Source organism: Diabrotica undecimpunctata, chromosome 1, assembly GCF_040954645.1.
Source record: "Diabrotica undecimpunctata isolate CICGRU chromosome 1, icDiaUnde3, whole genome shotgun sequence".
Classification (NCBI taxonomy): Eukaryota; Metazoa; Arthropoda; class Insecta; order Coleoptera; family Chrysomelidae; genus Diabrotica; species Diabrotica undecimpunctata.
This window is the reverse complement of record NC_092803.1, coordinates 120,790,357-120,806,106: the sequence shown is the minus strand read 5'-3', so window position 1 is coordinate 120,806,106 and position 15,750 is coordinate 120,790,357. Positions and strand designations below refer to the sequence as shown.

The following is a 15,750-nucleotide window of genomic DNA, read 5'->3' as shown; positions in this document are numbered from 1 at the left end:
GAGGAACGACCAACGATTCTTGAAATTAAAGACTCGGTTAAAAACTAGCCAGAAACAACTTACCCAGAATAGATAATATCCCATCTGAACTATATAAAGAAGGTGGCCACGATACCATAATGGCACTACAGCAGCTCATAAAAGAAATATAGACACAGAAATCCTTCCCCAGTGATTGGAAAACTTTACACCATACACAAAAAAGAAGTTATCTTTAAATGCTCTAACAACAGAGAGATTACGCTTCTAAATGGAGCGTATAAAGGAAAATACCAGGTTGGTTTCAGAGGCGGTAAATTGACAATTTATCAGATTGCAGCCCTGAGACAAATTTTAGAAAAAAACACTGGAATATGGCATAGATGGACCTACTCATCACATATTTGTAGATTACAAAGCAGTCTACGACTCTGTAAATAGAAAATAAATGTTCAAAGCCATGAAAGAGCTAGTAGTTGATAAATTTAACAAAACTATCTCTTGAAAAAGTTGAATATAGAGTATGAATCCAGCGGAAACCTCTTGCAACAAATAACGGACTGCTCCAGGGAAACCCTCTTTTCTGTTCAATCTGGCTTTGGAAAAGTAATACGTACATTGCAAATCTCAACCGCTGGCTCAATATATAACAAATCAGTTCAAATACGAGAGGCTGAATGCTGTACGAGAGGCAAAAGAATCGGCTACAAAAGTGGTTCATAATAAACACCAACAAAACGAAGTACATGAAAATAGGCAAGCAAATACAAATTCAACGGCTACTTCTTATAGATAAGCAGTGAACAAATTTGTATATCTGGCAGCGCTCATTAACCCTAAAAATAATATTAACGGATAGATAAACCGCAGGATTTGCACGGCCAACAGATGCTATTTTGGGCTCAATCTCCTTCCTAAATCTTCAGTTATATCAAGAAATACAAAGGTAAAACTCTTCAAAACAATAATACACCCAGTGATATGGGTTAGAGACCTGGACTCTAACAAAAAGTAATGAAAACATGTTAAGAAGTTTCGACTGAAAAGTACTAAGGCGAATCTATGGAGCGGTGAATGCTAATGTGGAGTGTGGAGAAGACGATATAACTTCGAACTTTATAGAGTATACCAGGAACCAGATATCGTAAATTATATTAAGATAGTACGTCTGAGGTGGATAGAGCATGTAATGCGGATGGAACAAAATGACCCGGCTAGAAAAACACTTCTTGATAGATCCATTGGTCAGAAAAGGAGAGAAAGACCCAGAACAAGGTTCCTTGATAACATCGATGAAGACATGAGAAATATGTGACGAAGGCGATGGATAGAGACGAGTGGAGAGAAATTCTAGAGAAGGCTAGGACCCACGCAGGGTTGTAGCCAGAATGATGTTAAGTTAGAGAGAAACATTGGAAAGGATCTACCGCATGTTTATCAAAACCGGTTCTTGCAATTTCTTTTAGACGGGAAAAATTTCAACTTGCCCTTCAACATGAAATCAGGTAATATAAAGAATGCTTAGACTATGGAATTAGATCTTTTGTTACTGCGTAAGAATGTAAACTATAATAATATACATTAAGTAGGCAAAAATCATGCAACTTGGTGATAACGTGATTATAAAATTAATTGCTTATTTATTACCCACTTTCATAAATTATTAGGTTGTAATTATTAAGGATCCAATAGGTCCTTATTGAAATCGTGTCGTTGTCTGTCCATCCGTCGGGTCGTTTGTATTATGACTCTTGAAGAAGAAAAAGTCCTAGAGACCATAGATAAAAAATATCATCAATAATATCTAGAGACCTTCTTCTCTTCGTGTAAGGCAGAGCCTTATTAATTTTTTTAAATATTAAAATCATTCAAAAAATGGGAATACTATTTGATGACTACTAACGTGACTTCAGAATACTTTATAAAACTGTAAACTAATGATAATTTTGGTATACCTTTAGATACCGATGGAGTATGATTTTATAAAATGAATTTATCAAGTATACTATCAATTAGAAAAGATATATAAATAGAAATAAACAAAATCTTTTTAACATACATTTTACATTTAAACATGTCCACATCGAGATTGTAAATAGATACATTTGTATTGTCCAAGGAAATGATAATATTTATAGGATATTTAAGTAACCGTAAAGTGCCTCAGGTCTAATAGGTGTCTAATTGTTTAAAGAGCAGATTATAATTATTTAAATTAGAGGAGTTGGTAATGTCTAATGAAATGTTTACTAAATATTTTCAAAAATAAACTATATATTTGTAAACTAAACCTATCTACAAATAAATACTTTGTATTTATTTAACAGTTTGATTAGATTAGATCAAAAATGAATATATATTTTTTATCAGTGGTAAGTTCTTATCAGTGGTCCTGTCGGTACAGATTAATCGAATTGAATCGATTTGTAACGATCAAATCGTTATTAATCGAGTTGAGAAATACCATATGACCTTGACAACTTGACATATTCTTATTCCAATTTAAATTTAAAATAAAAGTTTTCTTTTATGGTATTGTGTTTATTTTTAAAACAAAAGGTTTTGTGCAGAATTAGAAATTAATTATCTTGGACCGACCAACATAGTATTTAATGGCTGTTCTATAAAAATACTTGACTGATGTTTTAAGGTTAAATATCTGAAATCCGGTGATAAGTGATTTTGTTTATTATCTGTGTTTATACGTCCATGGTTTATTATTATTTTGAAAAATGAGTTCTGCTAAGAAAGTTACATCGTGTCCAATATGTAATAAAGATTTTCCAACAGATGAAATTGAGAATCATGCTAATCGGTGCATATTTTTGAATTGTGTTGAGGATGATTTAGCTAAACGTAAAAGATCCCCTAGTCCAGTGATAAGCGTCAGTCAACAAAAAGTATCATTTACACAAAAATCCCCAAGAAATTTGTCACGTCAATTTGTAGAAAATCAAGTTAAATATACAGAAAACTCAGCGAGTTGTAGTAATAGTACATCTATAAGTTTTAAACCAAATTTGTCATTTATCATACCTCTTGCAAAACAGATTCAGCCAAAGACTCTCAATGATTTTTATGGACAAAACCAGGTTTTGGGAAAAGACACGGTACTAAGAGATTTGCTGGAAAAGGCAGAAATACCAAACATGATCCTCTGGGGACCTCCAGGTTGTGGTAAAACTTCATTATCTGGTGTAATAAGTGAAATTTGCAAATCAAATTCTAAAAAACTTAGGTTTAGTTCCCTTTGTGCAGCAAGTGCTGGTGTTAAAGAAGTACAAAATATAATTACAATTTCCAAAAATGAAATGAAATTTGGTAAGAAAACAGTCTTATTTATGGATGAAATTCATGCATTTAACAAAAAACAACAGGATACAATGTTGCTCAGTGTAGAAAGGGGTGAAATTACACTAGTGGGAGCTACTACAGAGAATCCATCATTTTCCATTAACTCAGCTTTGTTAAGTAGATGTAGAGTTATAGTTATGGACAAATTAGATTCAGATACTTTATATGAAATTGTGAAACAAGCTGCAATAAAGTTTAATCTTCATATAATAAACCATTTAACAAATCCACAAGCTCATGATAAATCAAGGTAAGTAGCTTTTTAATAATGAATGTGTATTCTATAGTGTTCTTCAAAACCTGTGGTTCTTTATTTCCATTGGTAAAGATTCATCAATCTGTCAGCTTCTACTTGTATAATTTAAGTCACAGACTGAACATGTACTTTAGTTATTAAAGATAAATTTAAAATAAGAGTAGCCTCTCTGAAGATCCCTTTTAGGGCAAAATACATACATATAAGCAGATACACAAATGCATTGTAAGTGAAATCAAATCTTTTCTGTCTGTCTTTTCTTTTTATTCCGATTTACTCTTTATGAGTACTAGAAACCAATTCTCTAAGGATTTTTGCTTAGTTGAGGAGATAGGTTGTGGAATGCAATTTTAGATTCCCCATGTCTGTAATACCATCTTTATCAACATCTGTTTTTCCTTGCAATTCATAGAAGGCACAGATTAAAGCAGAAATTTGAACTTGGTTTTAAAAATTAATTTACAGATAATTATTTATTTATTTATCAGATGTTGCTATTGCGTGAAGATCTCATTTAGGGTGAAATACGTATAAGCAGATACACAAATGCACTGTACGTGAAATCAAATCTTCACTGCCTTTTCTTAAAATAAGAGATTTAAGATAGAGTTTTAAAACAATTATGTACTTTCATTTTTGCAACAACTTACCACATTTAGCTTAAAATTTTATAACTTTTGTGTAGTACCTAGTAGTAGTAGTATTCACAAAAGTCCAAAAAACATGTTTTCTATTATTTCAACTGGTTAAACATGTACCTAAGAAAAAGTTCTATACATATCCTATTCAAACATATGTATGACTACTCATTGGAACCATATAAAAATTCATTCTACTGTATTCGCAATAGCCAATTCCGACAGGGGCCACTCAAGATATCAAAGATGGACAATCACTTCAGGAAAACAAATCATTTTGTCATTTAATCTCGAAGCTATAAAACGTTTAATATAAATCATTTACATGTGTGTTTTGCCAAAGTACAAGTTGGAGTATGTTCTTCAAAGTTTATTTGTTTGTGATTCAAGTTTATACATACTTTAATTGACTCCCAAACCCGAATAAAATTAAATGTTTGTTTTTTTTTACAGTACATCTGAAACAGGGAAAGTAAGATTTACATTATCTCAATTATTTTTGTGGTTGCAAGGTCGGCAGAGATCTTTAGTTGAGGGTGAGGCAGCTGGCCACATTATATTTTGTAAATTACACCTTACGCTTTCTACTAATAACTTCATGAGACCTTTGGGGCAATTAAGCTAATCGAACAGCATTTTTCTTCAGTCTTCTCAATTTAGTTTCAGGTGTTACTATAAAGAAAATTAAATATATTAAAATATAAATAATATTTTAATCAACACTTACTTGGAAAGTAATCGTTCTCAGTAAAATGTAAACTGCACACAGTCATGTACTTGGTTATAGGTTTGCTAATTCGCAAAATGCATTACCAAACTTTTCTCATATTCTCGTCTAGCGGAAACATGGAATTTTTTTTTGTGAATTATAATAGGATGAATATTGAGGACCTCTGCAATAGTTTTTTGAAGTCGAAGTCATTGATAATTACAATATAAACCGGTCGCTAATATGTATACAAATTAATGACAATTATCAAGGTTTTCCCGAACTGGATGCTTTTAAAATCTACTACCAGGCGTCACCCACTTTGTGGTTCCTCGGAGAATACCTGTTGTTTTGTCTACCATGTGTGTGTGGCATTATCAACCACTATGACAACTATAAACATTGCTGGTGACAACATGAAATCTTGTTGCAGGTCTTTTTTTAATATTTATTTGTTGGGATAGCTCATCCCCTTATGTACAAAGATATCTCATAATCTTTTTTGTTTTCATATAGCCCACTTTTCCTTTTGGTTAATTGTATTTGGCTTTTAAATTTTAATATAGCTCAAATAAATATCTTAGTACATTTCTACAGTTACTTCTAAAATAATTATTAGTGTTGGTATGCATTAATAATAATGCACACAAAGTACCAAAACTTATTAAAAAATAAATGCCTTGTCAATCTAAGCGTTTATAAACAATAAAGCAAGAATTGACAGGAAATTATTCTTCAGTCATCTTCAAAATATAATTAACAAACTAGCACATTACAAAATGACAATTATCCTCAAGAGATTTTAATGCTTGTATAACAACTAGATAATGCCCCAGCACTTAAATAAAGATTTGTGACTGTTTCTATATTTGCTGTCCAGGTTGTCAGAAAAGTTGTCTATAATTAGTGTGTTGCATATGGTGCATGATAACATTAGTGTTTTTATAGTATTGCCTTTTAAATCTTTTTACAGCTATTATCCACTATTATTCCCTTGTAATATACAACTACTCTCCAAAATTAATGCCCCACCTTAAATCACATTGTAGATCTATTTCTAAGGAATTACTGTTTGCTGTTTTCTGACAAATGCCAATGTTTGACCAATATATGGGGTATAAAAATAAAGTTGGGTCTTTCATCTTATTTTGCAACACCCCGTTGAATTCATTAGAAACAAATGCTACATCCTATTAATATTGCGAAATAGGTTCATATTTTCTCAGCATTTTCGATAAAAAATCGTCTTGGTATCTCTATTAATAAAGATTATCCAAAATGTTAAATGTAACAAGTTTTTATGGACATTTAAGGAAATAAAAGTAAAGACAACACTGCTTACATAAACTTTATTGACATTTAAAACAATTAAACAATCAAAAAACATCATCGTAATAATGAGATTACTTGAAATAGGGTTCAATTTTCATACCCAACTACCTGCTTATATTCCATTAATGAATATTGAAGAAAATACCATTTTTCTTTGAACTAATTTTATTTCTTGATAATAGAGATATCCACATGATTTTTTTACGTAAATGTTGACAAAAGATGAAGTATCTCGCAATATTAATAAGATGTAGCGTTTGTTTCTAATGAATTCCGCAGGGTGTTGAAAAATAAAATGAAAAAAACTTTATTTTTTCATTCTGTATATGGGTAAAACGTTTTCATACATTTCTCAGAAAACATGGGTGCAGTAGTTCCTTAGAAATAGACCTATAGGTAATGTGAAACAAAAATAATCGAAATACAATCAATGGTTCAGAATAATAATAGCTTCAAACTTATGGTACATTCAAGGTAGTGCATTGATTTTGGAGACTAGTGTATAAGGCCCTGCAGATTGAATGGGCATGTGCCGAAATTGATCATGGCTAGCATTGAATAAGAATGATTGCAGTGTAAAAAGGTAAAAGTTTTAACAGTCACAGATACAAAACACTATATCTTGACTTAAAACTATACATGTATCCTCCTCGTTACATGTCTAAAGAATAAAATCTGTTATGTTAATGAAGAGTCTAGATCATACATTTAAATGTTTTCTCATCAAAGATTGATACTTTAAAAAAATAAATTTGTTGAAATTTTACAATTTTCATTAAATTTTATATTGCCTCTTTTAGTTTGTCTATAGAAGAAGAAGCTTTGAAATGGCTAGCAGATGTTAGTGATGGGGATGCAAGGATAGCTCTGAATAACTTACAGTTAGTCATTCAACATAACGAAAATGGAAAAGTAATCAGTGTTGGAGATATAAAAGAGGGCTTAAAGGTAAAGTAAATATGATTTATGATAGTTTAAGTATTCCCTTATTATATCTCATTAGAACATTCTTCAAAATATGTATAGCATCATAATCCTATATCTTAACTATTTCATTGTTTTATAAATTTATTCATTTTATCATTGTTTTTATATACATACATACATACATAATTGTTCCTCTTCTACCGTTAGGTGTCAAGAAAGGTGATTCTAGTTTTTGATGAATTTTCGCCATGCTTTTCTGTTTTTCGCCAATTGTGTTGCTTTTTTTTTGTTTGCCCTTATTGTGTAATATCTGCTATGTCGCTGTTCCACTCTTTTATTGGTCTGCCTCTTTCGTCTTCCCTATGGATTTAGCTTCCCACACTCTTTTCACTTGTCTGCTATTGTCTTGATTAATTCATATTATATGGCTGAACCTGATTTTTCTCCATTCTTTGTCAAGTAACAGTTTAATTTTGAGTCTGTTTTTTAGTTCTTCATTTTTGATTCTGCCTGTGGTTCTTGCCCCTATAGTTCTTCTGAGGTATTTCATCTCTGCTGCTTTTATCCTACTCTGGTGTCTTCTGTTTAAAATCCAATTCTCTGCTTTGTATGTCAGTGTTGGTCTATATATTGTTTTATATATTGTCATCTTTGTTTTCTTTTTCATTTATTTGTTGTTGAAAAAGCCTTTAATTAGAGCCTGGAATAGTTTTCCTGTACTCTCTATCTGTTATTGAGATCATCCTCGATGCTTCCTCTGCTATTTATTACTGTTCCCAGGTATTTGTACATTTTTATTTGCTTTATTTTTTGTTGATCTATATTTAGGATGTATAATACTCTTTTCTTTGCTTTTTCTCCTATATATTTCAACATCTCTGGACTTAGTTCATCGCTCTCAGGAGATTTCCCAGTCTTTATCTTTCCTATTGCTTCCTCTAGTTCTTTTTCCTGTATAGTTTCTATTTCCTCCGTGTTTTCTTAGGATCCGTCAATTACGTTGTTTTCATTTTCCTTTGCTTTTCTTTTGCTCTCTATTCAACAGTTGTTTGAAATGTTCTCTTCATCTTTCTATTATATCCGTGTCATCGGTTAATGTTGTTTCCATTTTTGATCATTATTTGTTTTAGTTTGATTTCTTTGTTGCTTCGTATATTTTTCAGTGCTTTATAAAAAAAAATTTACATTTTCTTTACTATTTTCTTCCATTTTTTTTGTCCAAACTTGTCCCAGCTTTTCTTTTTCTCATTTTTGACAATCTTTAGCATTTATTCTCTATATTTTGTACCTTGGATATTTTTGATGAGTTTAACTCTTTAAGAGTATACAGTTAAAATTTCAGAGTGATCGGAGCAAAATTGATGGAGTTATAGGCATTTATGAGTGAGTGAGTTGAGCATCGAGCAAAAATACAAAAGAGGGAATCTAATCGTTATGAAAAGGAGACCAAAAAAGTGGCCTCTGATGGCGGACATATCCGGAAATGCGAATGCGCCAAATTTAAATTTTCCGACACTTATTAACAGTAGCTATAAAATAGTTTTCAGAATGTGTTTTAGACGAGAAAGTTTTAATTAAATATTGACGATAACAGTCTAAAATGTGAAACAATTGTTAAAAAACTTCAATATAAATAAGATTTCATTGGACAGTTGGGACAAATAATAACATAACCCAACTAAATTTGATTTCTTAAACAAGGAAAGACTCTCTTTCCTTGTTTAATTTGGCCTCTCAAGATGGCACTTCCTGTCTAACAATATTTTTGCCCCCACTACCTTTACATTACCTCTTTTGTCTTTTTGCTCGATGGAGTTGAGTGAGTGAGGTGAGTGAGTGAGGTAAGTGAGTTAGGTGATTGAAGGAGGTGAGTGCGTGAGGTAGGTGAGTGAGGTTAGTAAGTGGGGTGAGTGATTAAGGCGAATAAGTGATTGAGCTGAGTGAGTGAGTGAGGTGAGTGAGCTTGATGAGTGAGTGAGTGAGGTGAGTGAGCACTCTCATAGAAATTGGAATAAGTACAGTGTCAAGTTCTCATAATTATGCACTCGCGGCAGATAACAATCGAATTACTACAGCGTACAAAATGGCTGCAGATGCTCTAGATATTTTAGCAGGAAGCACTTCGCTATATGGGCTTGGAATAGATGATACTGTGTGAGTATAATAAAAAGCTTTTTTTGAACGCGTTTTTCTCGTAATAATTTTTTTCCCGATCTCCCTCCTTTAAAATGGACATGTTGCTCGACTTCTATATATCTGCGTTCCTATTTAATATGTCCCTCAATGTTTTCTAGTTTATTCTTGAAATTGAAATAAGGATTGCGATTTTTCCATATTTTTTCCATTTTTTTTATTTTTGTAAATTTCGCTATCACTTCTTTTCCTGAGACCAAGAACGTATTGAAAGTTTCTGCCTCCATTTCATATTTTCTGCATAGTGATTCATTGACTCTACATATATTGTAGAAGTGGTTCATCAGTTGACAGTGTCTAGTCTTTTTTGTAAGTATTTAGCTCTCATTTGCTAAAATCTATTTGGCAGCAGATCTAAAGCAGCCAAAGTTATTTATGATTTTTTTTATGTTGGTTTATCTCTGTAGAGCTCTTCATTTGTTATTATGGCTTTTTTCCATCCACTTTTGATTTCATTTTATAACGGTATCTTTGGTGATATCACACAATGGTTCTGTGTACTTAAAAATTTTTCTAGAAGTTATGCCAGCGACTCTGAGTTTGTATCTTTGGACTAGACTGTACTAGATCTTGGAATCCTTTATGCTCCGGCACCCATGTCAGAAATACTATATTCTGTTCCAGTTTATTAAGAAGATCCTTACAATTTTTTACTAGTTTTGATGTGGTAAGTTGGTTGACCGCTGATAATTGTAGCATTCGCTGAATTTAGTTTTCTGTTCTAGAATTCCTGATTCTTTGATCGCTGTATTTCACAATTTTCATCGGAATTACGAATTGCTAAGTAGTATTGAAATGACTATTTTTTATCTAATATATTACCATCGATTTTTCTTAATTTTAATGTAAATATTTTAATATATTTTTAGAAATCCCATATGTTATATGATAGAAAAGGTGAGGAACACTACAACTTGATATCTGCAATGCATAAATCAATTAGGGGTTCTGATGAAAATGCTGCACTCTACTGGACCACAAGGATGATAGTAAGTGGAGAAGATCCTAGGTTTATAGCTAGAAGACTTGTTAGAGCTGCAAGTGAAGATATAGGTAAGATATATAATTTACCTTTGCATATTACAAGGTTAATTGGACCAAATTAGTCCGTATTTGATAACTTTTATCATTATAACATTATAGTTATAATCTTAATTAATTTTATCGTAATTATTGTATTGGTGAATAAGTAGGAGAGTGATAAAATTTCATGAGAGAATAGTACCTATTGCACAGATTTAATTCATATTCTCTTAGTACTCATATATTCCCATCACATGTTTTAAAACTTAGAACAAAAACATAGTATCTAGAATGTTCATTTAAAGATATAAAGATATTTATAGTGTTGCGAAATATCTTAGTAGACTTTAGAACTAGAGTTGTATATTTGTTTCATTCGTTGTGTGTGTTTACTTATAGTACATAATGTATTTCCTTTGTAGGTAACGCTGATCCTGCCGCATTACCGCTAGCTGTAGCTACGATGCAAGGTTGCCAACTCTTGGGAATGCCCGAAGCCGATGTCCTTCTGGCACAGTGTGCAATTTATTTGGCTAGAGCTCCAAAGTCTAGAGAGGCCGACATAGCTTTGGCAAAAGCCAAAAGTTCAATAGTAAATCACAAAGGTCCTCAACCTGCTGTGCCTATGCATATAAGAAATGCGCCTACGAAGCTCATGAAAAACTTGGGTAAGTTTCTTCATAATAGATATGTTTATTGGTTATAGTCCTAAATGGATGATGAGCACATATAGAACATTATAGCTATGATCTATAGAACAATGATCGACTGTCATAAATTACCATTAGATTTACTTTTATAATCATATACGGGACAGTAATAGCTTTTGGATGTCTACGAAGGGTATATTTATATTTTGCATATAGAGCTATAATAAAACTGTAGATAGCATTTAAAGACTTTATTCCGTTTTAAGTATTCTCCACGACGATACTTTGCATTCGCTCAAATCAACTTTGAAAACACAGTTTTTGTACTCTACTGGATTTTCTGATGATTGGAACTCATGTCACATTGTACGTCCTGTGGGAAATGATATAAGAATTCGATGTTTTGTTGATATTTTTGAAATTCTTTCAAATAGAGGCATCTAATGACACCTTTATTTCGTGATGAACCTGCTCTTAGATAGTGCACCCGCTAAGAATAATCCGTCCATGTTGGTATTCTTCATACTAAAGAGAAATTGGTAAAGGATGTGATGTTTGATTACCGAATACACAAACCAAAAAACCAAATTTAGGTAAATTAAACGCGAGAGTAATTTATACAGCTCATACAGCAACGAATAAATTCGGAAACATAGTTTTTAATGAAAGTACTTTGTTACTACTAATTCTACTTACGCTTACCAGTTAGCGGTAAATATCTTCATTGGCTTTTATATTCCCACGAGTTAAGACAAATGTGTTGTCAGGACAAAATGGTGTTATATCGTACGAAGGCAATAAATACTTCGAGAGTTCACCAGTTCTCTGGGGCATCGCTTAGGCAACACTTTTCCTTCTGCTTTATGCATTTTACGGTGACGATAGTTAGGTTAGGTTAAGTTTAATATGAGTGGGTGCTTATCCACCTTTCCACTTAACCTAAGAGGTCTATTGTGGCTTATTCTTAGATTAAAGGCGTCCATTCAGCCAAGCCTTTTTAACAAAGTCTCTTATGACATTAGGTAACACTTCGACGAAGTCGTAGGGCTCGAGTTAATAATGTACAAAATTTATTAAGCCTTATCCATCCAACCTGGACAATTGCACATAACGTGTTCAGCCATCTCGTCATCAGCCTGAGAGAATCTGCAATTCGCACTTTCTGTCAGTGCGATTTTGTTAACGTCCCCCTTAAGACGACGGTGTCATGTTAAGAGAGCTACGATAACTCGCAAATCATGCCTATCCATATCTAGTAGATCTTTGGATCTTCTTCGAAGCTTCGTATATAAAAGCCTTCGAATGTTTGAGACTCGTTTGTTCGTACCAGTGGTTACGCTTCATCGGTTTCACCCAGACCGATATTGTTATTTAGCTGTACTTCTTGCTATGGCAACGAAAGATTTTGGGACTATGAATATTTTTACCCCTTTCCTGGCAAGTAGGTCCGCTTTTTCGTTTCCTTCAATACCAGCATGTACAGACACATACTGGTGGATTCTGAAGACAGTTCCGAACTAGTTTGGAATCAATTCGATTCGAGTGCAGTGCCTTAAATGCCGCCTGGCTATCAGATATAGTTTTTATAGATTGTGCCTGCAGTTCATGTTTATTAGTTCCTGCAAGATAGAGTGATTACCTAAGCTGCCACTAAGGCATAACCATGGTTTCCCTCCGTATATTCCAACTCCAACTCATTCACGGTAAACGACTTTTCGAAATTATATTTAGGTTGCATCGCATATGGTCCCATTTCAAACCTTGGATGATTTTTTATTATCCCTCCAGATTTAATCTCGATATCCTTTGGTTGCTTTTCGGCTCGCTTCCTGGCGTCTGATCCGCCTTCAGTATACTCCTACCTTCCTCTTCCATCCATATATGTATTGGAGGGAGGTCAAGTATGCAGACTTGAATAAGCATGCTTGTCGTTGAAGCTCATTCAGCTTCTCTCTTCTGGGGACGATTATTCTATACCTTGAGATCGGAGATCGCAGTAGTGGCAGCACAAATCTCACCTTATGATGAGTCAGTTGTGCGGCTATCTGATAATTTCTCGATTAAGCATGGTGTAGTTGTGGGTCCGTGCATGCGTATTTTGTGTTGTATGTACGTGTATCAGGTTTTCGTGAATACATGATACCCATTCCAGAATTGTGGAACCCTGTACCAACTTTTCCAGGTCTAGTGAATGAATACAGTATGTTTTGGAGCCACTTGGTAGTTTCTAAAAAGTAGTCACGCAGTCACGAAAAATATGCTTTTTTCTACCAGATAGTCTGGAGCTTAAATCTTTATGAAACAACCTCATGAGAGTGCCTCTTGAAGGGTGCATGTCAATAATGAAATATATTATGTTTGTAATATGCGGTATATTTTTGCAGTGGGAGTTATGTTGTGTTCGTATCCAGGCTTTTTACCGTTTGTGAGCAGTGCTTTTTGGAATTCTTTAGGCCATATTTGGACCGAAGTATGTTGTAGTCCTATGTATGTCCTCTTTTCTTCATTCTGTGAAGACCTGGCCCTGGCACCCATACTAATCTGACACTGTTGTTTTCCGCCAGTCTATTAGTTCTTCTTTACTGGATAAATTAGTCTATAAACTATCTTAGAACTCCTGAGTAGGATGTTCTCTATTAGCCATTGAAACACACCTTATTGGGGATGGGAACTTTCTCCCTGAGCCTGTCTTCCTGTGTGGAGTTCTACTCCGTTCGCACAGTCACAGAACTGCATGGATGAAACCAGCCTGGTGTATCACAATAAAATTATTCTTTCTTTCTTTATGCCACACAGTGACATAGTATAGTATGTCCTTTTATGTATATGGTGTATAGTATTCCGATTTTCCTATCACTAGGCAGCGTTTTCTGTCTATATATTTCTTTTACAGTCCAGTCGTCAGATATTTGGCCCCTAAAAATCATACGAACAAGCTGAATTTTGCCGAGAATATCAATTTTGGTAGGTACCTCAAAGAAATGCAAAAAAGTTTACCACTTTATCTCCCGGGCTTCTCCCTAAACCCCCCTCGTAGGGGGATAAAAACGCAAAAAAATCGATTTACCAAGAGTCTCTATTGACATTTTCGGCAAAATTTAGCTTGTTCGTATGATTTTCCATTCCGTTCGTATGAAGTTATTAAGATATTATCTTCGTATTAAGATATTATCTATTTTATATAAGTGATTTTTTCTGGCCAGATTTTTATCTTTTGCTTTAACCTCAAGAATCTTTAGTGGTTCCTTTTCCTTATTATCTGTTTCGCTTGCCGTACCCCTTTCACCTTCAAGATTTTCTGCTTCTAGAAAAAGGTGGAAAGATGCAGTCAGAGAGGATCTGGAGAAAATGGGGGTAAGGCAATGGGAAATAGTGGCACAGGACCAACAGGAAACGCGGCAAAGAGTCACGATGAGTTGCAACGCCATTGATGATTTATTAGAGTTAAGCGCTCCTCGTTCACGTTTCTGATTTGCTGCGTCATTATAATGATTTCTTTTTTGTTGATGTTAACTGTAGTCCTAAAAGTTCGCCTTATTTTTCTATAGGCTTCATCTTTTTGAATATTCCGGGCATAATTTATATTCCTATTTCATCTTCTGCTGCTGTTACAATATATTCTTTTACTCTGGTTTGGTAGCGGTCTATTTCCTTCTTCCTCGATTTTACTCTTGTCTAAATATGTTTTATTATTTGATTATTAAACCATATAATTTTCGTTTGTTTTCAACAGTGTTCTTGGTGTTTAATTATTTATTGTAATTTTAGGTTATGGCAAGCTTCAAGAAGGTGCAAGTTACACTTTTATGCCTCCAGAATTAAAAGATGTAAACTTTTTTCAGAAATAAGTAATTAGTAATAAATATTTTGTATATTTTTATAGCTTTAAGTTATATACGTTGAATAAATATTGTTAATTTTTACTTTCTGATTACTGTTTCTAGTGTAAATATATTTTTATAATGTTAATGTTTTTGAATAATAATTTGTTTCCTTAAACCAACTTTTATTAAATAAAAGGTATATTTGTCTATCGGTATGTATGTTTGAGTAGGGCTGAACGTGATTTATATATTTAGAGACGTATTTTTTTCCCTATTTTCGGACAGAATTCAAATAACATAGTTCCTTGACCTAGGGAAAATTGTAGCATTTCAAATTACCTTGTATGTATTAAAACACCGAAAAAGTATTTTCAATCCTTTTGCATTGCTGGAGTTGATAATAAACACATTTTAAAGTTTGTTTATATATCACAGATGCGTATTTCTTCGGTATTCTTTGATCGAGAGCCACTTTAGGATATTTTGCGCGTCAAATAAACGGAAATATTCCCGTTACGAAGAGAACAACGAAGTTACGAGAAGAGTCAACAAAAGAATGGAAATATTGAAAACCATCAAGACACGAAAGCTGCAATACCTGGGGCGTGTTATGCGTAATGAAAGATACAACATACTTCAATTAATTATACAAGGGAAAATCCAGGACAAGAGAAGTGTAGGAAGGAGAAGAATCTCATGGTTGCGTAACTTGAGGGAATGGTACGGATGTACATCAATCGATCTATTCAGAGCGTCAGCGTCTAAGATCAGAATAGCCATGATGATTGCCAATCTCCGTCGCGGAGATGGCACGTAAAGAAGATGTATAATTCGTGGAAAGAATACTCTCTGGTCTATAGGAAAC

At 33.4% G+C, this 15,750-nt stretch overlaps 1 protein-coding gene across 1 annotated transcript; it reads left to right on the top strand.

Annotated features, from left to right (window-relative positions):
- The first annotated feature begins 2,442 nt into the window (after positions 1-2,442).
- On the top strand, positions 2,443-14,984 carry LOC140453004 (ATPase WRNIP1-like). Its single transcript, XM_072547313.1, has 5 exons — positions 2,443-3,583; positions 7,069-7,216; positions 10,258-10,441; positions 10,834-11,079; positions 14,830-14,984. The coding sequence occupies exons 1-5, from the start codon at positions 2,712-2,714 to the stop codon at positions 14,907-14,909; spliced, it is 1,530 nt and encodes a 509-aa protein (XP_072403414.1). The 5' UTR covers positions 2,443-2,711; the 3' UTR covers positions 14,910-14,984.
- Positions 14,985-15,750: the final 766 nt, after the last annotated feature.